Raw genomic sequence first — 16,732 nt, 5'->3', positions numbered from 1 at the left:
AGTGTATTTCCAAACAGTGCCTCCAGACACTGCTGGTGCATGGGCTTTCCTGTCTGCAACCTGCCTGACCTCTAGCACTCATTATGGATTTAATTGCAGTCTGTCTCTTTTCAGTTTCAGGCCAAGGTGCCAGGAGACTGAGTCTTACTTGGTATTAGCTCTGCTATTAAATTCTGTGGCCAGGTTTGTAAGTGTGGGTTCTGCTGCTAAGCTCCATGCCCAGGAGAAGCTGCTGGGATGTAGAGAAAGGTGGTTGTCGTCTGAAGGGGTGCTGAGGGCCTGCAGAGCACATGCAGAAAAAACAATTTCCAGCTGTGTAGCCTCAGAGTCAGCTGAAATTTTCTACTTGCTCAGAGGTGTCTTGTCTCCCTTTCCCAGTCTGGTTCTCAATTAGAAATGCCAATGCTCCGTATGTAAACTTATTTTAAAAGGTGACTGGAGGCAGGGCCAGGTTCTCAGTCCTGTCTATGTTTTGCTGTGATTCTGACCTAGCTGTCTCTATCAACGTTAAGTGCTTGCTGTTTCATCAACTCATTGACTTCTATCTTGTTTTACTTCCCGCTTACGGGCTGCTCTGTTACCAACAGTCTTTCATAGGATTTTTGCTAATGGTGAGCAAACTTCTCCGCTCCTGTGATGTGACTACCACTATATATGTAATGTACATTATTTGTGTGTATATATATATATTTATATATATATGTGTGTGTGTATCTATATTTGTAGCACACACAAACGTACACACTCTAATCTATTTATACTGTGTTCCCTTGCTATAAGGCTGGATGTAAAACTGTTTGGCTCTGGTGCATCCTCCTTTGAGACCCTGTGTTTGTGCTGGGATGCAGCCCCTTCCCGCTGCTCCCGGCCGAAGCCTTACAGAGAGGGAGCACTGCCGTGTGTGAAGTCTCCTGGTTGTTAGTTCTCCTCCTCTCCCATTCCCAGAGCCTGCTGGTCCCTGGGCCCCCGTGCATGCTGGCTCCTGCATGTCACGCCAAGCCCATGCGTCGTTCCCAGCTCTTCCCAGCTGAACTTTCCACGTCCATTAGGCTCTGTCCCGCTGCTGCTCTGCTAGACTCGGCTGGGCACCGAGCCCGGACTAGCCTTTGCTTTGTGCTTGGCTACCCAATTGCTTGCTTTAGTTTTAACTCCTTAGATGTTTTGTTTCCAAGATGAATGTTTCAGTGAATGTGTCTGGCTCCGGATGGCCAGGGAGACGTCCCACCCAAACAAGTCCCTCCTTGTAAAGTAAGGTTTACTCTTGCTGTTCCCCCAAAGCTCTGGTTTTGGGGAAACTCGTGCATATGAGGAGGGAGTTGGGCTGCCGGGGGCTAGAGAATAATTTGAATGCTGCAATTTGTAAACCTGTTAAATAGAACGCTGCGTTTACATTTAAAATAATTATATTTTTTTTTGCCATCAGGGTTGTCCTCAATGGTTAGTTTGTTTCTACCGTGTTGGGAACCTACCAGCTGTCAGCTGAAGTGGTGGAACGGGCTCTGTCCTCTTCCATGTGCAGGAGGAGGAGGTGGTGTCTGTCTGCATCGCCAGCAGAGCAGGGGCTCTCTCAAAAAGCTGAATCTGGGGGATTTTATGTAGCTGAGGGGGAAGCTGATGTAGTTGGGCTCATGATATTAGGAGGCCAGATCTCCCTGGGGATGGCTGCAGCCAGTGATCTTCAGGCTGGAGAAGCTGCTGCTGCTTGTGCTGAACAGCATCCATGGCCTTGAAATAGTGAGCTCCCTTAGCTGCTCTCTTGAGAACTGGTTTTAACAGTTCAGTTGTATCACTGTGTACTGCTCATATGAGAGTTGGAAACTGTTTAATCCTCAGATACTGGGCAGTGATTTTGGTTTGCAAACACTAAATATAGGGCATAAGGCTCCTGTTTCACTTGAGCATTGAGCTAGTGAGGTTGTGAGTGACACGCTTTCATAACTAATCTTATTTTAGTCATTACTTCACTCTCTTGGATTTTGTTACCTGATATGTAGAGACTTCTCATGCTGTTTTTCACATCCTTAACAGACACCTGGAGGCACTTAGTAGGTGATGTGGAAGTACAATAGGGGTTACTAGGATATCTTGGATCTGGCTTGTTTTGGTTTGGCTTTTTTTAGCAAGGCAAGTGTGGTTTAGAGAAAAAATAATGGATAGTTGAAATCAGCGAACATAGAAAGATCTGTCATAAAAATGGAAATTTTTTCTCACCCTTGTTAGCATTCATTTAGGAAGATTTAATATGACTTTATGTAGCTCTCCTTCTAGCAGTACAGTTTTATGTGTAGAGTCAAGCATGTCCTCTACCTAGGCAAACATTTGCAGTTGCTTAGAAACTTGGCAAAACTAAGGCAGAATTTCAGAAGCAGAGGAAGAGGTTTGTCTCTGACCATGGATGCTGCTGAGAATGAGATCAATGGTTTTGAGAGGAACTCTTTCCCAGAATGCTTCAGAGTGTAATGGAGGCTCCTTTCTTTTTTTCCCCCAAGGCTTTGTCTTGCCTTGGTCTGTGTTTGAGTCTGTACACCCAGTGGTGTAAAAGCCAGTCATAAAGTGAAGATTCTTCATATTTGGATTGTTCTTGAGAATCTCTGTTGAACAAACTGGGTGGAATAGTGTGAGGTTAATTTCTAACTGTAATAAGTTGACAAACATCTCATGATCAAGCTGCTGTTATGATTACTAGGCCTGGGTTTTGTGTACAAGCACACGCCTTGGGGCAGGAGGAGCAGTCATAGGTAAGTGACAATCAGTGGGTTTCTAATAGCTGGGCTTAGTGTCTGAAATTGCAGCTAAGACTGACTGAATGTGTGTGTGTGTTATGATTTACCCTGTGCTTTTCAGGGGAGGGTGTTGTTTCTTTTAAAGTCAGATTTAGTGGTAAGAATTGGTGTCCTTGGCTTTGCAAAGTCACCAGGTGGAACACGCACTTCACAGATTTACCTCCTCCTGTGCTGCGATGGTAATAAACTCTTGTTTTTATTTTGCAGAAGGTTTAAAGCTGGCTCTTGCTTCATGTGCTTGCCTTCCTTGCTCAGTTTACCTTCTGTGTGCTGCTGTGAGTTCTCATTCATGACAACCCCAGAAAACAATTATCTTTTAGACTGGTTGTTGTTTTCAATTACAGGGGATCTTCTAAAAAGGTTTCATTTTCCCAGTTTAGTGCTGCAGGTTTGAGAACTTGCCTTTTCTGTGGTCAGGTTTATTCTTTGGGTTGCATTGAAGGCACCTGCTGCTTCAGCTTTGCTGGATGGTGTTTTTTCTCTACCTTTCTGTGGATTTCTAGTATAGGTCAGGGGATATCTTATCCAGGTCTTCATCTACCCATTTTAGTATTAATAAGGCAGTTGCATATGTCTGCCTCTTTTGGGATCCTTTTCTGGAACATTTTGGAAGGCTTCCTCAAGCCAGTTCTTGAAACATCACTTCAATCCGAACTTAGCAAGTATTTTACACCAACAGGATGACATGCTTAGCGTTCTCCCGAATTGCTGAAGAGTTTTATTAGGAATGTTATGTGAGACTTTTTTGTAGAAGCAGAGGCAGTTGATGCAGGAGGTCTGTAGCGATCCTGTCCAGTCATGTGCTAGGTTAGGAAAGCTAAGCCCACTGTTTGGACCTGGCAGTGAAGGGCAGCAGCGAGGGTTCTACAGTAAACAGCAATAGGAAGGATAGCGAAAATGTTGGCCCTCTGTTCAACAGTGTGGAGATGACAAAGGACACAAAAAAGGCCAAGGTGTTGACTGCCTTTTTTGCCTCCGTCTTTATTGCTAAGGCTGCCCATCAGGAATCCCGGGCCCGTAAGACCAGACGGAAAGCCTGGAACAATGAAGAACTACCCTCGGTGGAGGAGGGTCAGGTTAGGAAACACGTAAAAAAAGATTGGACATGATGGGATGCACACACAAATGCTGAGGGGAATGGCTCGTGCTGTTCTAAGGCCGCTGTCCTTATCTTTGAAAGGTCATGGAGAATGGGAGATGTTCCTGAAGACTGAAAGAGCGCAAATGTCATTCCTGTCTCCAGCAAGAAAAGATCTGGGGAACCACAGACTGGTCAGCCTCACCTCAGTCCCTGGGAAGCTGATGGAGTAACTAACTCTGGAAACTATTTCCAAATACAAAACTGTGGTCAGGAGTTCTTGGCAAACCCAGTTGCCCTCTGCCATGAGGTGACTGGCCCAGTAGGCAGGGGGACAGCAATGGGTATTGTTTGCCTTAACCTCATAGATGAGCAGACAAAGCATGGGTTCAATCAGTGAACAGTGCAGTGGGTTGAAAACCAGTTGAATGTCCAGGCCCAAAAGGCTGTGACCAGCATCACGAAGTCTAATTGGAGGCACGTCACCAGTGGTGTACTCCAGGGTTAAACACTGGGGCCAGTCCTGTTTAACATCGTATTAACGACGTGGACAATCAGCAGTGTGTACCCTCAGCAGGTTCACAGATGATACAAACTGGGAGGAGTGGTGGTACGCCAGATGGGTGTGTTGCGATCCACAGGGAGCTGGATGGGCTGGAGAATTAAGCTGAGAGGAATCTCTTGAGGTTTATCAAAGAGAAATGTCCTGCAGCTGGGCAGGAATAACCCCATGTACCAGCATGGGGGACTGAGCTTTTGGAAACCAGCTTTGCAGAGAAGGAGCTTGGGGTCCTGGAAGGGACAGCAAGCTGACCAGAAGCCAGCAGTGTACCCTGACAACAAAGGTGGCCAACAACATCTTGGGCTGTGTTGGGAAGAGCGCTGCTGGCAGATTGAGGGAGGTGATCCTTCTTCTCTCCTCAGTACTGTTGACACATCTGGAGTGCTGTGTCTGTGTCTGAGCTGTGCACTACAAGAAAGGTATGGACTTAATGGAGTAAGTCCTGAACGGGGCCATGAAGACAATTAAGGGACTGGAACATCTGTCCGTAGGAGGAGAGGCTGAGAGAGCTGAAGCTGTTTAACCTGGGAGGAGAAAGCTCAGTGGAATCATGTCAACGTGTATAAGCACCTGATGGGAGAGAATGAAGAGGAGGGAGTCGGGCTCTTCTTTGTAGTGCCCACTGGCAGGACAATGCGATGGGCACAAATTGAAATATGTGAAGTTCCATCTAACACAAACAACCTTTTTGTACTCTGAGGATAGTCAAACCCTGGAAGAGATTGCACAGAGAAGTTGTGGAATCTTCCTCCCTGGACATACTTAAAACCGAATGGCACACAGTCCTGGGCGACCTGTGTGAGCAGGAGGTGAGCTGTGTTCTCAAAAGGTCCATTCCAACCCAGACAATTCTGTGATTTAGGCCTTGAGGGGCTGAGTGGTGTTTTCCCTCTGGCTTCTGCTTTCAGGGGGTGAGCTTTTCTGTTTATTAAGTCTTCCAAGGTCATTTGTGCAGCCTCACTGGTGTGTTGTGAAACAACGGTAATCGCAGAGATGTGAAGTCTGAAATTCAAGGAAATTTAAACTTGAATTTCTCAAACTAATTGCATTTTAATTGAATATGCATTTATACTGGTTTAGTCCAAACTTCTGTTAAGCAGAGCTGCTCAAAACATAAAATAATTTTCATAATCTTGTTTCTGGGGACTTTGTTTTCCAATGTTAGTCTGGGAGTACAAGATTCCCCAGAGTAGCTCGGTCCATAGTATTTCAGTGAATGTCTTTTTTTGTTTTTCTGATTGCATGTAGTTTTTGCCCTGTGATGTGAGGCTCCTGCAGTTAATTAGTGCCGTGCCATTTCAGTTAATTAAAGAACTGAGCAAGAACGGTAGTCCTGCTGCCCCTGCATCTTTTTGATCTAAATGCTGTATTGCAGTGAGATGATGCAGCCCAAGCAGAAGTTTGCTCGGTCCATAAGGACCTTCATTCCTCTGGTCTAGAAATTAGAACTTAAAACAACTTTAAGTGCAGATTTCAAATCTCCCTGCGCACTTTGTCTGAAATGAAGTTGTTTGTACCATGAACTCTTCCAGATAAAGTGCTAATAAGCTCCTAAGTCCCTGTGTAAGAGCCTGCATGCAGCCAGGATTGACAAGTTCTTACCTTACAGGTCCTCGTTATCTCTTCTTAGCTCCACAGTCTTGCATTTCCTGCTCTGCTGACTTCTGCTTTCTGCTTCCATGTAATGAACGTGGTCAAATTTGTTTTACTTAAACATAAAAGTATCATCCACTGCTTCTCAAGCAATCTGGCACAGCATGAGCATTTTCCTTCCTATTGCTCATTCGTGTGCCCAACAATGTGCCTTTGCCACAAAGGTGGCTAACGATGTCCTGGGCTGCGTTAGGCATAATATTGCTGGCAGGAATCCTTCCCCTCTGCTCAGCACTGGAGAGGCCACCCCTGGAGCGCTGGGTCTAGTTCTGGGCTCCCCAGCACAAGAGGGATGTGGACAGACTGAAGAGAGCCCAGTGAGGGACTACCAGGATACTGAAGGACCGGAGCATCCCTCCTTTGGGAAAGGCTGAGGGAGCTGGGGCTGCTCACCCTGGAGCAGAGAAGGCTCAAAGGGACTGAGTCCACGTGCATAAACACCCACAGAGAGGGTGCCAGGAGGACAGAGCCAGGCTCTTCCAGTGGTGCCCAGTGCCAGGACCAAAATGGCACAAACTGGACCACAGGAGGTTCCCTCTGAACATGAGGAAACACTTTTCCAGTGTGAGGGTGACACAGGCACAGGTTTCCCAGAGAGGTGATGGAGCCTCCATCCTTGGAGCTGTTCAAGAGCTGTCTGGACATGGTTCTGGGCACCTGGGTCTGGGTGTCCCTGCTGGAGCAGGGGGTTGGACAAGGTGACCTCCAGAGGTCCCTTCCACCCTGAACCATCCCATGATTTTATGATTCTGTATTAATTTCTGTGGAGAAGGATACCTCTCTCATAGGACACAAATTTTTGTACAAAATCAGCTCTCTGTTGAGAGTGCCATGGGTTCTGCCTCAGCAGTATTTTCTCAGGAGGGAGACGTGGGCAATGTTTTAAGCAGAGATCAGTTATGCCACTCAGCAGCAATGTCAATGGATGTGGCAAGAATGACGAGGGATGTAAGCAGCTGGGGGCTGTTGTCGGGCACTGGAAATGGTATGTAGTGAACTTCTCATACTGAACGTCATTGCCTCTTCATCTCATTAGATATTCAACTGTTTAAAAAATAAAATCATCTGGCTTCTGGTGTCTCAGTGTTGCAAATATCTTTGCAGACACTGTTTATGATCCCTGATGGAGATCTGCAGGGCTGTAGGATGATGCTTGTGTTCTGTGATCAGCTGAAATCTGCCACTGCTTTTCCTGTTTGACTCAGTGTTTAATGGGTCTATACCTCTTCTTGTTCCCAGTAGTTTCCTAGTTGCTTATTTTCTAGGCTTTGCCCTTCCTAATAAAAAAGCATTTGTCATCTTAGTGTGCGAATGAAATGAACTGTGAAATGTCTTGGGTTTGTGCAGTTTTACAGCCTTTTGCAGTAATGAAAATGTCTTGAGCATATGAGTGCAGGGATAATGATGTGGCCTCAAACCTACCGTGGCCCCTGTGGCTGTCCCTCGGTAGCTGCGAACAGACAGTCTCACACTCATCTGGTCATTTGGGGGTCCCCATGGTGCTGGCACCATGCAGCATAGGCATGGTGGAAAGATGGAGTGATTGGGTGGCTGCTTCAGGAGAAAAGGGAGAGCCATTGGGCAGACTCTCTCCTGCTTGGAGGAGGAAGCGCTTGATGCAGAACAAAGGTAGGTGTGACCTGGACACTGGACAAGAGGAACATTTCTCCTGCAGCGTGTAGTGTTTAAAAGGGCAAAATGCTGTGTGATGGGGTGTCTCTGCTCAAACCTGCTGCTGGCAACAGCTGGGAAGTAAAGCCACCGAGTGCCTTCTTGGCCAACACACCTATTGACTCTGGGTGCTCTGAGGAGCTGCTGACCCTGGTGAGGGTGAGCCTCTGGTGAGAGCTCTGCTCTGGCACAGCCTTGAGGGCTGGGGAAGTCCAGTGGGCTCTGTGTGTTCCTATAGGAACACAGGTTATTTCTCTTTATGCTTTCATTGTCAGATTGAGTCCAGCTTGCTGAAGGCAAGTTGCTTGTCCTACCTTCTACTGCACATCACATCTCTTCCTATTGCCTGCTCTGCTCGGACACCATATTTGGCTGAATCCTTTTCCAAAGTTCATCTTTGCTTTGCTAATTCCCTACCACGCTGGTCAGTCATGTGGTGCTGTGTCCTGTAGTCTTCCCCTTGCAGACATCTTCTCTGTGGCTGAGAGAGACTTGTTAATGTTGGTGATCTGGCTTCCCTTTTTGACCTCCATTTTTTGTCTTGCTCAACATAACTGTCCTTCGCCTTCATCCATCTGATCATTCACAAAACTAAGAGTCATCACTAAATGTGGTAGTGGATGGTGGGTAGCAACCGTGTGGGCATTGGTCAGAAGAGCTTGTGTCAGAGGTGCCTTAAAGTGTGTGTTCTCATCTCATATGGTAAACTGTTTTAAAATGCGTGTTCAGGCGAAGCTCCTTTGCCTGTGCTAATGGACCTACAATGGTGACTAGACCAGACCAAACCCAAATTTTCTTGCCTCAGCCTCTAAAATGCCCTCACAAGGTATAGCAGCACTTCTGTCTGCCTGGTTTAACATGCTAGCAGTGTTTTCCAGAGCTGACTTCAGTAGCGGGTCGTTGCTGTGGCAGTGATGAATGGAAGAGATTTGTGTCTGGCCAGGCCGTCTCTGCTCGGCTGGAAGGCACCTGGGGAGGAACCTGGCAGAGTCTCATGCCATCCATTGCTCTGCTTCAGCTTTGCAATAACAGAGCAAGGTTTTCATGTGACTGCCAGCCAAGTCGCACAGGAGATGTGATATAAACTGCTAGAACAGTAAAAAGGCTGGCCAAGTGTGGCTAATCGTACCCAGCCACGTAGCCAGTCTCTGCAACAGTGACAGAAAGACGCTGAGGAGTTCCAGTGGGACTCCACAAGTTTGGAGGCACAGGGACCAGAATGCCAGAGCGGGCAGATCCCTGGATGACCCACAACAGCAAATTCCAAACTGCCTTTCTGTGTGTCTGAGTTGGAAGCTCCCGCAGACAGAGCAAGCCCAGCTCTTTCCAGAAACACATGCCACTGCAGAATGTCTGAGGACCTGGACACGGAGAAGCTGATTACCAAGTCCCTAAGGAGGCACAGACAGCCATTATAGGTGGAGGTTGGGCCAGGATTCCCTTGTACTCGCCTTTCTGGTATGGAAGTGCCTAACTTGCATCACTGGCTGCGGTTTCTGTTGATAATGCCTTTTTGTGATTGATGAGTGCCTCTTCCCTGTTCTTAAACGGGAGCAAAGGACAGGAGGGGTCAGTCTCTCCTCCCAAGGAACAGGCGATGGGACAAGAGGAAATGGCCTCGAGTGTCACTAGGGGAGGTTTAGGATGGATATTAGGAACAATTTCTTCGCCAAAAGGGTTGTCAAGCCTTGGCAGAGGCTTCCCAGGGCAGTGGTGGAGTCACCATCCCTGGAGGGATTTAAAAGACGGGTAGACGTGGTGCTCGGAGATACAATTTAGTGATGGTTTTTGTCAGTGTTAGGTTGATGCTTGGACTTGATGATCTGAAAGGTCCTTTCCAACCCAGGCAATCCTGTGATTCTAAAATAAGTCTTATTTTGTACCCTCAGATGTCTGGTTAGTTCCAATAGTCAAAGACCACCACGCGTGTGATGATAAATGTTGGGTTTGGCAGGGTTCACACCACGGGTTTGATAGTTCACATATGCTGTGTGCTGCACAAAGACAGATGGTATTCCATTAATGAAATTAAATTCAGACTTTGGAGCAGAAGGGTTTCTGAAGCCTGTTCTGCAAAAACTGTGACAAAGGAATAGTTCTTGCAGGCAGGGGACAATCAACGTTTGGGATCAGTGAGATCCAATGACTGTTACAGCCTAGGCCTCAGGGGAACGTCAAAATCGTAATGTTGTTGGTCACTCTGAGGAAAAACTTGTTTCTGATCAAAAGCTTCACTGTGTTGGTGTGGGCTGTAGCCATCCCTGTCTCCACCCCTTGCCCCGACCCGTGGGGCACTGTAGATTTAGGCAGAATTATTTGTAGTTCCTGCAGGTCTCCAGCAGTAGGGGGCAGGTGGTGGGGGGGGCGTTTGGTGTTTTGTTTTTTTTTAAGAAGGCAAAACCTCATTTGACAGTATTGAACTGTTTGGGTTTACAGTGGCGGATTGTTCTTTTGAGTAGAAAACAAGGAATTACTTAGTGGGGAGGGACCGGTACTGCTAAACCTGATCTTGCCTCCTTGGCTAGAACATCTCCAGAAAGGGATGGGAAAGGGCAGGAACGGCAAAGAAATCCTGCTCTGGGAAAGGACCCAGTGCAGCCTGTCCTCTCTCAGGAGCCACCAACAGACTGGACACACACAGTGTGCTGCTCAGGGCAGACACCGGCACAGACCAAAGCAGGTTCACAGCCTCTTCAGCAGACCCAGTAGGAGAACTGGCCATGCTGGACAGACCTGGGGCAATCTCCCTGTGGCTGCTGGCTGGAGGCAGGGTGATGGGGTGGAAGCTGAGAAAGGGGTCCCCATAGGGGTTCGGGGTCCCTCAGGCACTGATCTCGTGAACGTTGAGTCTCTTAATAGAAATGGGACAGATGGGGTTATCCTCCAGAAGCACAGGCAGACATTAGAGGACTGGAGAATTTCCAGTTGTGACTTGCTCAGTAGTGTAAAATACAAAGCTGCACAGAAATCTAGAGTTCATCATTCATGGACTGAGGGGGATCTTGTGGCCACTAGCCATTTAAGGGAGGAACGTGACCCACATGCATCATATGCAACGTTAAGATCCCTTGGGGCAGAGCCTCCAGTAGGGAGAACTGGTGTGATTGCACATCGCTCTGGCCAGAGCTCATCTAAAGCAGTCAGTGTCACTGGGAAAACACAGAGCAGGTCTTCAGAGGAGGACAAAGAGTTTAGCGAGAGGACCCAGTGATGTCTGTGAACAGGTAAGCGCTGGGAATGAAGTAATCTTACTGGACTCCCAGGGTGAAAGCTAGCATAAAGCAGTAAACTACTCGTGAATGGTTGGTTGGGAAAGTAGACACTGGTCATTGGAGCAGGCTCAGTGTCCAATGCTCAAATAAAATAGTATGATTTGGTAGGTGCCACATATGAAGGTTGAGCTGAGTTACCAAGGAAGATCTTCCTTGTCTGACTAGAGCCCAAAGAACATCTCTCCTCTGAGGCTGGGAACTAGTTCAGTCTCATTCAGCTGGGAATACTCTTTGGTGTGTCCTGCCCCAATCTAGGAACACCTGGAAAAATACAGGCACTTTGTCACATCCCATGTAAGTCCATGCTGTAGCAGAACAGACTGGGACCTCTTGCGATTGTCTAGGAGGTGGGCCTGAGACTGTGGGGCCGGGCGCTTTCAAGCATGGAAGTGGAGCTTCAGATGGAATGGGAATCATCTGTGGTCCCTGCCTACCTCACAATGTCTCCCTGCTGAAGCCCGCTGCTTGGTTTGGGAGAGTTGTTTGCAGTCTGTCCAGAATTGGCTGTCCTCAAAGCCTGTCTTTCATGGGGGGCCCATACTTGTGTTCTGCTGTGCCTGGGAGCCCTTCCCTCCCTGTAGCCCTGAGTGGTTCCTGGTTGCTGTGGAGGTGCTGGCTGCCGGGAGGCCTCTGCTCTCAGGATGGTCATCTCTCCCCAGTCAGCAGCTTTGCTTGACTTTTGTCTTGAGGCACGTTAGCAGTGGTGCCCTGCTGATATGTGGAAGAGTTGCCTTGTACTTCTGTCCCTCTCCTAGAGCCCTGAGGCAGTGACTGATTGCAGTGATTTTGGCATCTCTGGCTGCTCCTAGGGCTTCTGTTGTAGTTGAATTGCTTGTGACAAACACCATAGATCTGATGTTAAGTTGGGTGCTTTCAGGGCTTAAACTCCAACAGGGAGTCCTGCCCAGCTTGTCTTCCCATTCAGGAGAAGCTGTGGCCTCCAGGTTTGCTCTTAGAGAGTGATGTTAAGCTGCCTTAGTCCATCTGCAGCCAAGGACACGATAGAGAAGTGTACCAGGGCAGGTGACCTGAGATGAGGGGCTGATGAAGGGTCAACTTACCTCCACCCTGCTGCCCCTTTGGGCACCAGAAGGCCCGGGAGCTGCATGTGTTTCCTGGGACTTAGTCAGGGATAAGATACAGTTTCCTGTATCCTAAGTGTTCATGACTTTCTTCTAGTGGCACCGGACACAATTAACAACCACGTGAAGACCTGTCGTGAGGAGCAGAAGAACCTGCACTTCTTTGCCCCAGAATATGGAGGTATGGTGTGGCTATTTGTTGGCCTTACTAATGCTTCCAAGCTGCTCTGTGTCTTGTTTTCAACCACAGGTTCCCAAGAGATGTCACATTAACAGTTTTGAGTTATTTATCTGCTTAAATGCTTCGAGTCCTCTGTCTTTTGATAGCAGGGGAGGGGGAGAAGGCTACAGGATTATCGTAGCCTGATGGAGAGGTGGTCCTGCTGGTCCCGCTGAATGCAGACAGGGATTGATAACAGCGTTATTTCTGTCTTACAGAAGTTGCCAATGTCACCACTGCTGTGGACATCTACTCCTTTGGGATGTGTGCACTGGAGGTGAGTGCAGAGCGCATTGGCTGGGGAGCAGGGGATGAACCTGAAGGAACAAGATGGCTCTGTGGAGATGCTGTGGTTAGGGGTGGGTTAGCTGGGGAACAGACCCTTGAGCCAAATGCACTTTGCCTTGGAGGGATCCCTGTCAAGGCTTCCCCAGGTGCCTTACTGAGAAGTAAACACTCAGTAATGTGTAGTTCTTTCTGAAATTCAGTAATGTGTAATTCATTACTCTGCAGGTCTTGGCCAGTTCTGAGGTCTGACCCACCGGCTGGTGGGAACAGTCACTGCTACCAACTGTGCTTCATGTTCCTGGAGAACAGAACCCCCCTTCTCGGGAGGATCTGTTCCTCTTGGGGTGTCTGGAGGAGGGGACAGTTGTCCATACCTTTCCAGGCCAGCCTGTCCCCAGCTGACACAGGTGCTGGTCGCAGTCAGGCATGCGTGTGATGTGCCTGACCTCAGCAGCTCAGTGGTTCCTCTGTCCTTGCAATCAGCAGGCTCAAGTCTAGGAAACGGGTGTTGTTGGCAGGAGTATTTTCTGGGAAGAATTGCCAGAATGAGACAACACAAAGAATTCTGAACTTCTGCTGCATGTCCCATAAGTGAAGCAGGAAGAAACACACAACTTTTAGGAAGCAAAACTTGAATCAAGTCTTAAGATGTTCTCTGGAATCTTCTTGCCAGCCTTTCCTAGCTGGGAATTTGTGTTGGCTGGGGCCAGTTCTGGGTGGCGTTGTGTGCATGTTGTTCTGCCCACAGTACAGGGCTATTCATGCAGCTAGGGGGACGCTGTCAGATTCGGGCAGTGATCCAGTTACTGCTTCATTAGAGGATGGGAGTTATCAAACAGAAGTACAGGCCATTGGATCATGAGGTTCTGAATGGAGATACTGTCTGAGGTGAACTGGCGTAGTTTTCAGATTTCCCTGGCAATCTGTTAGGGCGCTGGAAATGAGCTATTGTAATGAGGCACTCATTCTCTCTCTGCCTCGCAAACTGTGACCTTAAATAACACCAAACAACTCGGCTGTTGCGATCCTGCGCTCGGCAGTGGTCTCTTCCAGCTCTGCTCAGTGCGGTCAGTGATTCTCAGTGGGGTCTGATGCGCTGCTTTGTGTTTGCAGATGGCGGTGCTGGAAATACAGGGTAACGGCGAGTCCTCTTACGTGCCCCAGGAGGCCATCAACAGTGCCATCCAGCTGCTGGAGGACCCCCTGCAGAGGGTGAGCAAGGAGGGGTCAGCACCCTGCAGACACGTTGGCATTGCATGTGGTCTCATACCATTTTTGTCTCCCAGGAGTTCATTCAGAAGTGTCTAGAACAGGACCCTGGCAAGCGTCCTACTGCCCGGGAGCTCCTCTTCCACCAGGCGTTGTTTGAGGTGCCATCACTCAAGCTGCTCGCTGCACACTGTATCGTTGGGCACCAGCGTGAGTATGGGCCCCCAGGTGCCACACCTCGCCTTCTGCAAAGCTCCCCAAAGTTGTCAGTGCCACTGGCACCCTGGAAACCAAGACCTTCATCTGCAGTGGCCTGCCTGCTCGGGGCAGCACAGGAAATGAGCAGCCTCTGGGGGTTTTATTGCTTTCCTTAGGCTGGAAAGGAATTGCAGTTGTTTTAACTTTTTTTTTTTAATAGATATGATTCCTGAAAATGCTTTAGAAGAGATGACCAAGAACCTTGACATGAGTGCAGTGTTGGCAGAGATTAACCATGCGGACAGGGAAGGAGTGAAGATGATGTGAGTTCCCCTGGTGTGCTCAGAGGGGCCGCACATGGAGCGGGGGCTGGGGCACTGGGGTGGGCACAGAGGGATCTGCCTGGGGCTCTGCCCTTCGAGTTGCCTCATCCTTAGCTTTTCTGAACCGTGGCTGTCTGTACCCCTCCTGCCCACTGGCATGGCTGCTTAGGACATGGGCATTTGAAACTGCACCCAAGAGACTTAAGTGCATGGTTCTGTTAGATGAATTCTCACCTCAGTACTTTTTTTTTTTTTTTTTCTTTCTTTCTTTTTTTTCCCCCAGCTTCTCACAATCTCCAGCGTTGGAGCTGGACAAGTTCCTGGAGGATGTATGGTAAGAGGTTTGTTTTTGTTTTTTTTTAAGGGCAACTTTAAGTGTGTGTGTGAGACTGGAAAAATTTCAGAGAGACATAACCTCAGTTGCTGCTCCTTCCTTGTAGGAACGGTATCTACCCACTGACAGCCTTCGGGATGCCACGGCCCCAGCAGCCCCAGCAGGTGGTGGTGAAATCCCCCATTGCTCCTCCGTCAGTGAAGACCCCGACTCCGGAGCCTGCTGAGGTGGAGACCCGCAAGGTGAGCGATGGGGACTCCGTCCCTCCTCCCCAGCCAAGCTCTGCAGCCACTCACGGGGCGTCTCTGCTCCTCTTTCAGGTGGTGCTGATGCAGTGCAACATCGAGTCCGTGGAGGAGGGGGTGAAACACCATGTACGTTCCCATCCTCTGGCTGAGCATGTGCCGGGGTGCACGAGGGCAGTGGTGAGAGCACGTGGCTCCAGTGGCCGACATGCGGCTGGTACCTGCTGCCACCCTCTGCTGCCATCTCTGGGGCCCAAAGCCAGCCCAGCCCTGTGCCCCTGTCCCACCTGGCCCGCAGGAAATGTTTCCAGCCCGCTCCCGGGTTCAGGCTTCACCTGCTGGACGGTGCTGCTGGCTGTGGTTGTTCTGTGGGGCTCCGGAGGGGGATGGTTCCTACCCTGAGGGGGGTCTCTGGGGATGCTCCTGTCTCTGGCCACCGTGCAGTCCCTCACAAGAACTTCTCTGCCCTGCAGTTAACGCTGCTGCTGAAACTGGAAGACAAGTTGAATCGACACTTGAGCTGTGACCTGCAGCCCAGTAAGTACCTTTCCTCCCACACTGGGGTGCGCTGGGGCTGGCAGCGCGCTCAGACCTGGAACCCACACCCCTCCTTGTGTTACAGATGACAACATCCAGGAGCTGGCAGCTGAACTGGTCCAGCTTGGCTTCATCAGCGAGGTAAGAGTCCTGGGGCTCAGGTAGGGATATAGATCTGCGTTCCTTTCTCAAACTTAAGTGGTTTCTGCCTGATCACTCCTCTAGCTGGGAAGGCAGGAGAAGTAAGAGTGTCCCTATGCCCTGGCAGGCTTCAGCCCAGCTCTGCTTTGCAGGGGCAGGGCCTGCCCCTCACTGCAGCTTGTTCTTCCCAGGCTGACCAGAGCAGACTTACCTGTTTACTTGAAGAGGCGTTCAGCAAGTTCTATTACACCCGGAACGGAGCCCTGACAGCAGTGACTGTGTCATCTTAGCCCCCCCCGGCTCCCGGGCGGCCAGCGCAGCTTCGTGGCCTGTGACCCCTTGTGTGTCTGTCCATCGCTGTAGGGCATCAGCGAGACCCCGGCTGCAGCGCTTGGAAGCTCGTCCCGCATGTGCCGTGGCTGGGCTGCGACAATCCTCCCTGCCCGCCTATTAAAGGGGACTTTGCGCATCAGTATTATTTCCAGCCCTGTTTCTGTTGGGATTTTGCCAGGCGGTGCCGGGGAGCCGGGTCCTGGCTGGGGGTGTTCTTCAGCCCCGTTCATGTGCATGGAGTTTGTTCTGTTTGAATTGTACAAAGTGTCTTTTGCACAGCACAGAATTTTTGGTATTCGTTTTTCTTTTTTTTCTTTTTTTTTTTTTTTTAATTTAAAGGTAAGCAGGGGCGAGCCCTGAAGCCCTGCCCCTCTCTGCACCCCACTTTGCCGCTGCCTCTGGCGCCTCTACCCCCCTCCTTCCCTGCTTCCGAGCCGGGGGGGCCTGGGCCCCCACCCCCTTCCCCGCCGCACTTTGTTTACTGGTTTTGCACAGCCGCCGGCCCGTCGCTGGGCTGCAGCTTGTGCGGACACCGGGCTGTCCCCCGGAGCCTCCGCCCCGCTCCCGGTGCCCCGGGGGCTGCGGGGCCGCCCGGCTCCCGGCGGAGCGCTGGGACCCGCCCCCGCGGCTCCATCCCGTCCCGGGGTGCGGGGATGCGCCGAGCGCCGCTCCTGCATCTCATTTCTATCATTTCCTATTTTTAATAAACTGTTTTGTAAATACGCGAGTGCTGCCTCTTTCCGGGGCGGGCGGGGGCGGGACGGGGCCCGGCGCCGGGGCGGTGCCGCGGTGGGGAGGCGGCA

The 16,732-nt window shown here is 49.8% G+C and overlaps 1 protein-coding gene across 3 annotated transcripts in view; it reads left to right on the top strand.

Moving 5' to 3' along the window:
- NRBP1 (nuclear receptor binding protein 1) overlaps positions 1-16,210 on the top strand; it is a 33,414-nt gene extending 17,204 nt beyond the window's left edge. For 2 of the 3 annotated variants that reach the window (XM_014946386.1, XM_014946389.1), the window contains 12 exons: positions 588-611; positions 12,199-12,282; positions 12,540-12,598; positions 13,723-13,821; positions 13,896-14,028; positions 14,237-14,339; positions 14,623-14,673; positions 14,780-14,915; positions 14,994-15,047; positions 15,392-15,455; positions 15,541-15,596; positions 15,788-16,210. In XM_014946386.1, the coding sequence (XP_014801872.1) occupies positions 588-611; positions 12,199-12,282; positions 12,540-12,598; positions 13,723-13,821; positions 13,896-14,028; positions 14,237-14,339; positions 14,623-14,673; positions 14,780-14,915; positions 14,994-15,047; positions 15,392-15,455; positions 15,541-15,596; positions 15,788-15,886 (962 nt within the window). In that variant the 3' untranslated portion in view covers positions 15,887-16,210. The remainder of the gene's footprint in view (positions 1-587; positions 612-12,198; positions 12,283-12,539; positions 12,599-13,722; positions 13,822-13,895; positions 14,029-14,236; positions 14,340-14,622; positions 14,674-14,779; positions 14,916-14,993; positions 15,048-15,391; positions 15,456-15,540; positions 15,597-15,787) is intronic. The other variant, XM_014946388.1, reaches the window with a different exon arrangement.
- The last annotated feature ends 522 nt before the right edge of the window (positions 16,211-16,732 follow it).

The sequence above is a fragment of the Calidris pugnax genome, unplaced genomic scaffold (genome assembly GCF_001431845.1).
Source record: "Calidris pugnax isolate Ruff unplaced genomic scaffold, ASM143184v1 scaffold165, whole genome shotgun sequence".
In the NCBI taxonomy this organism is placed as follows: domain Eukaryota; kingdom Metazoa; phylum Chordata; class Aves; order Charadriiformes; family Scolopacidae; genus Calidris; species Calidris pugnax.
The sequence above is the reverse complement of the archived record's forward strand: the minus strand, read 5'-3'. Positions and strand labels throughout refer to the sequence as shown.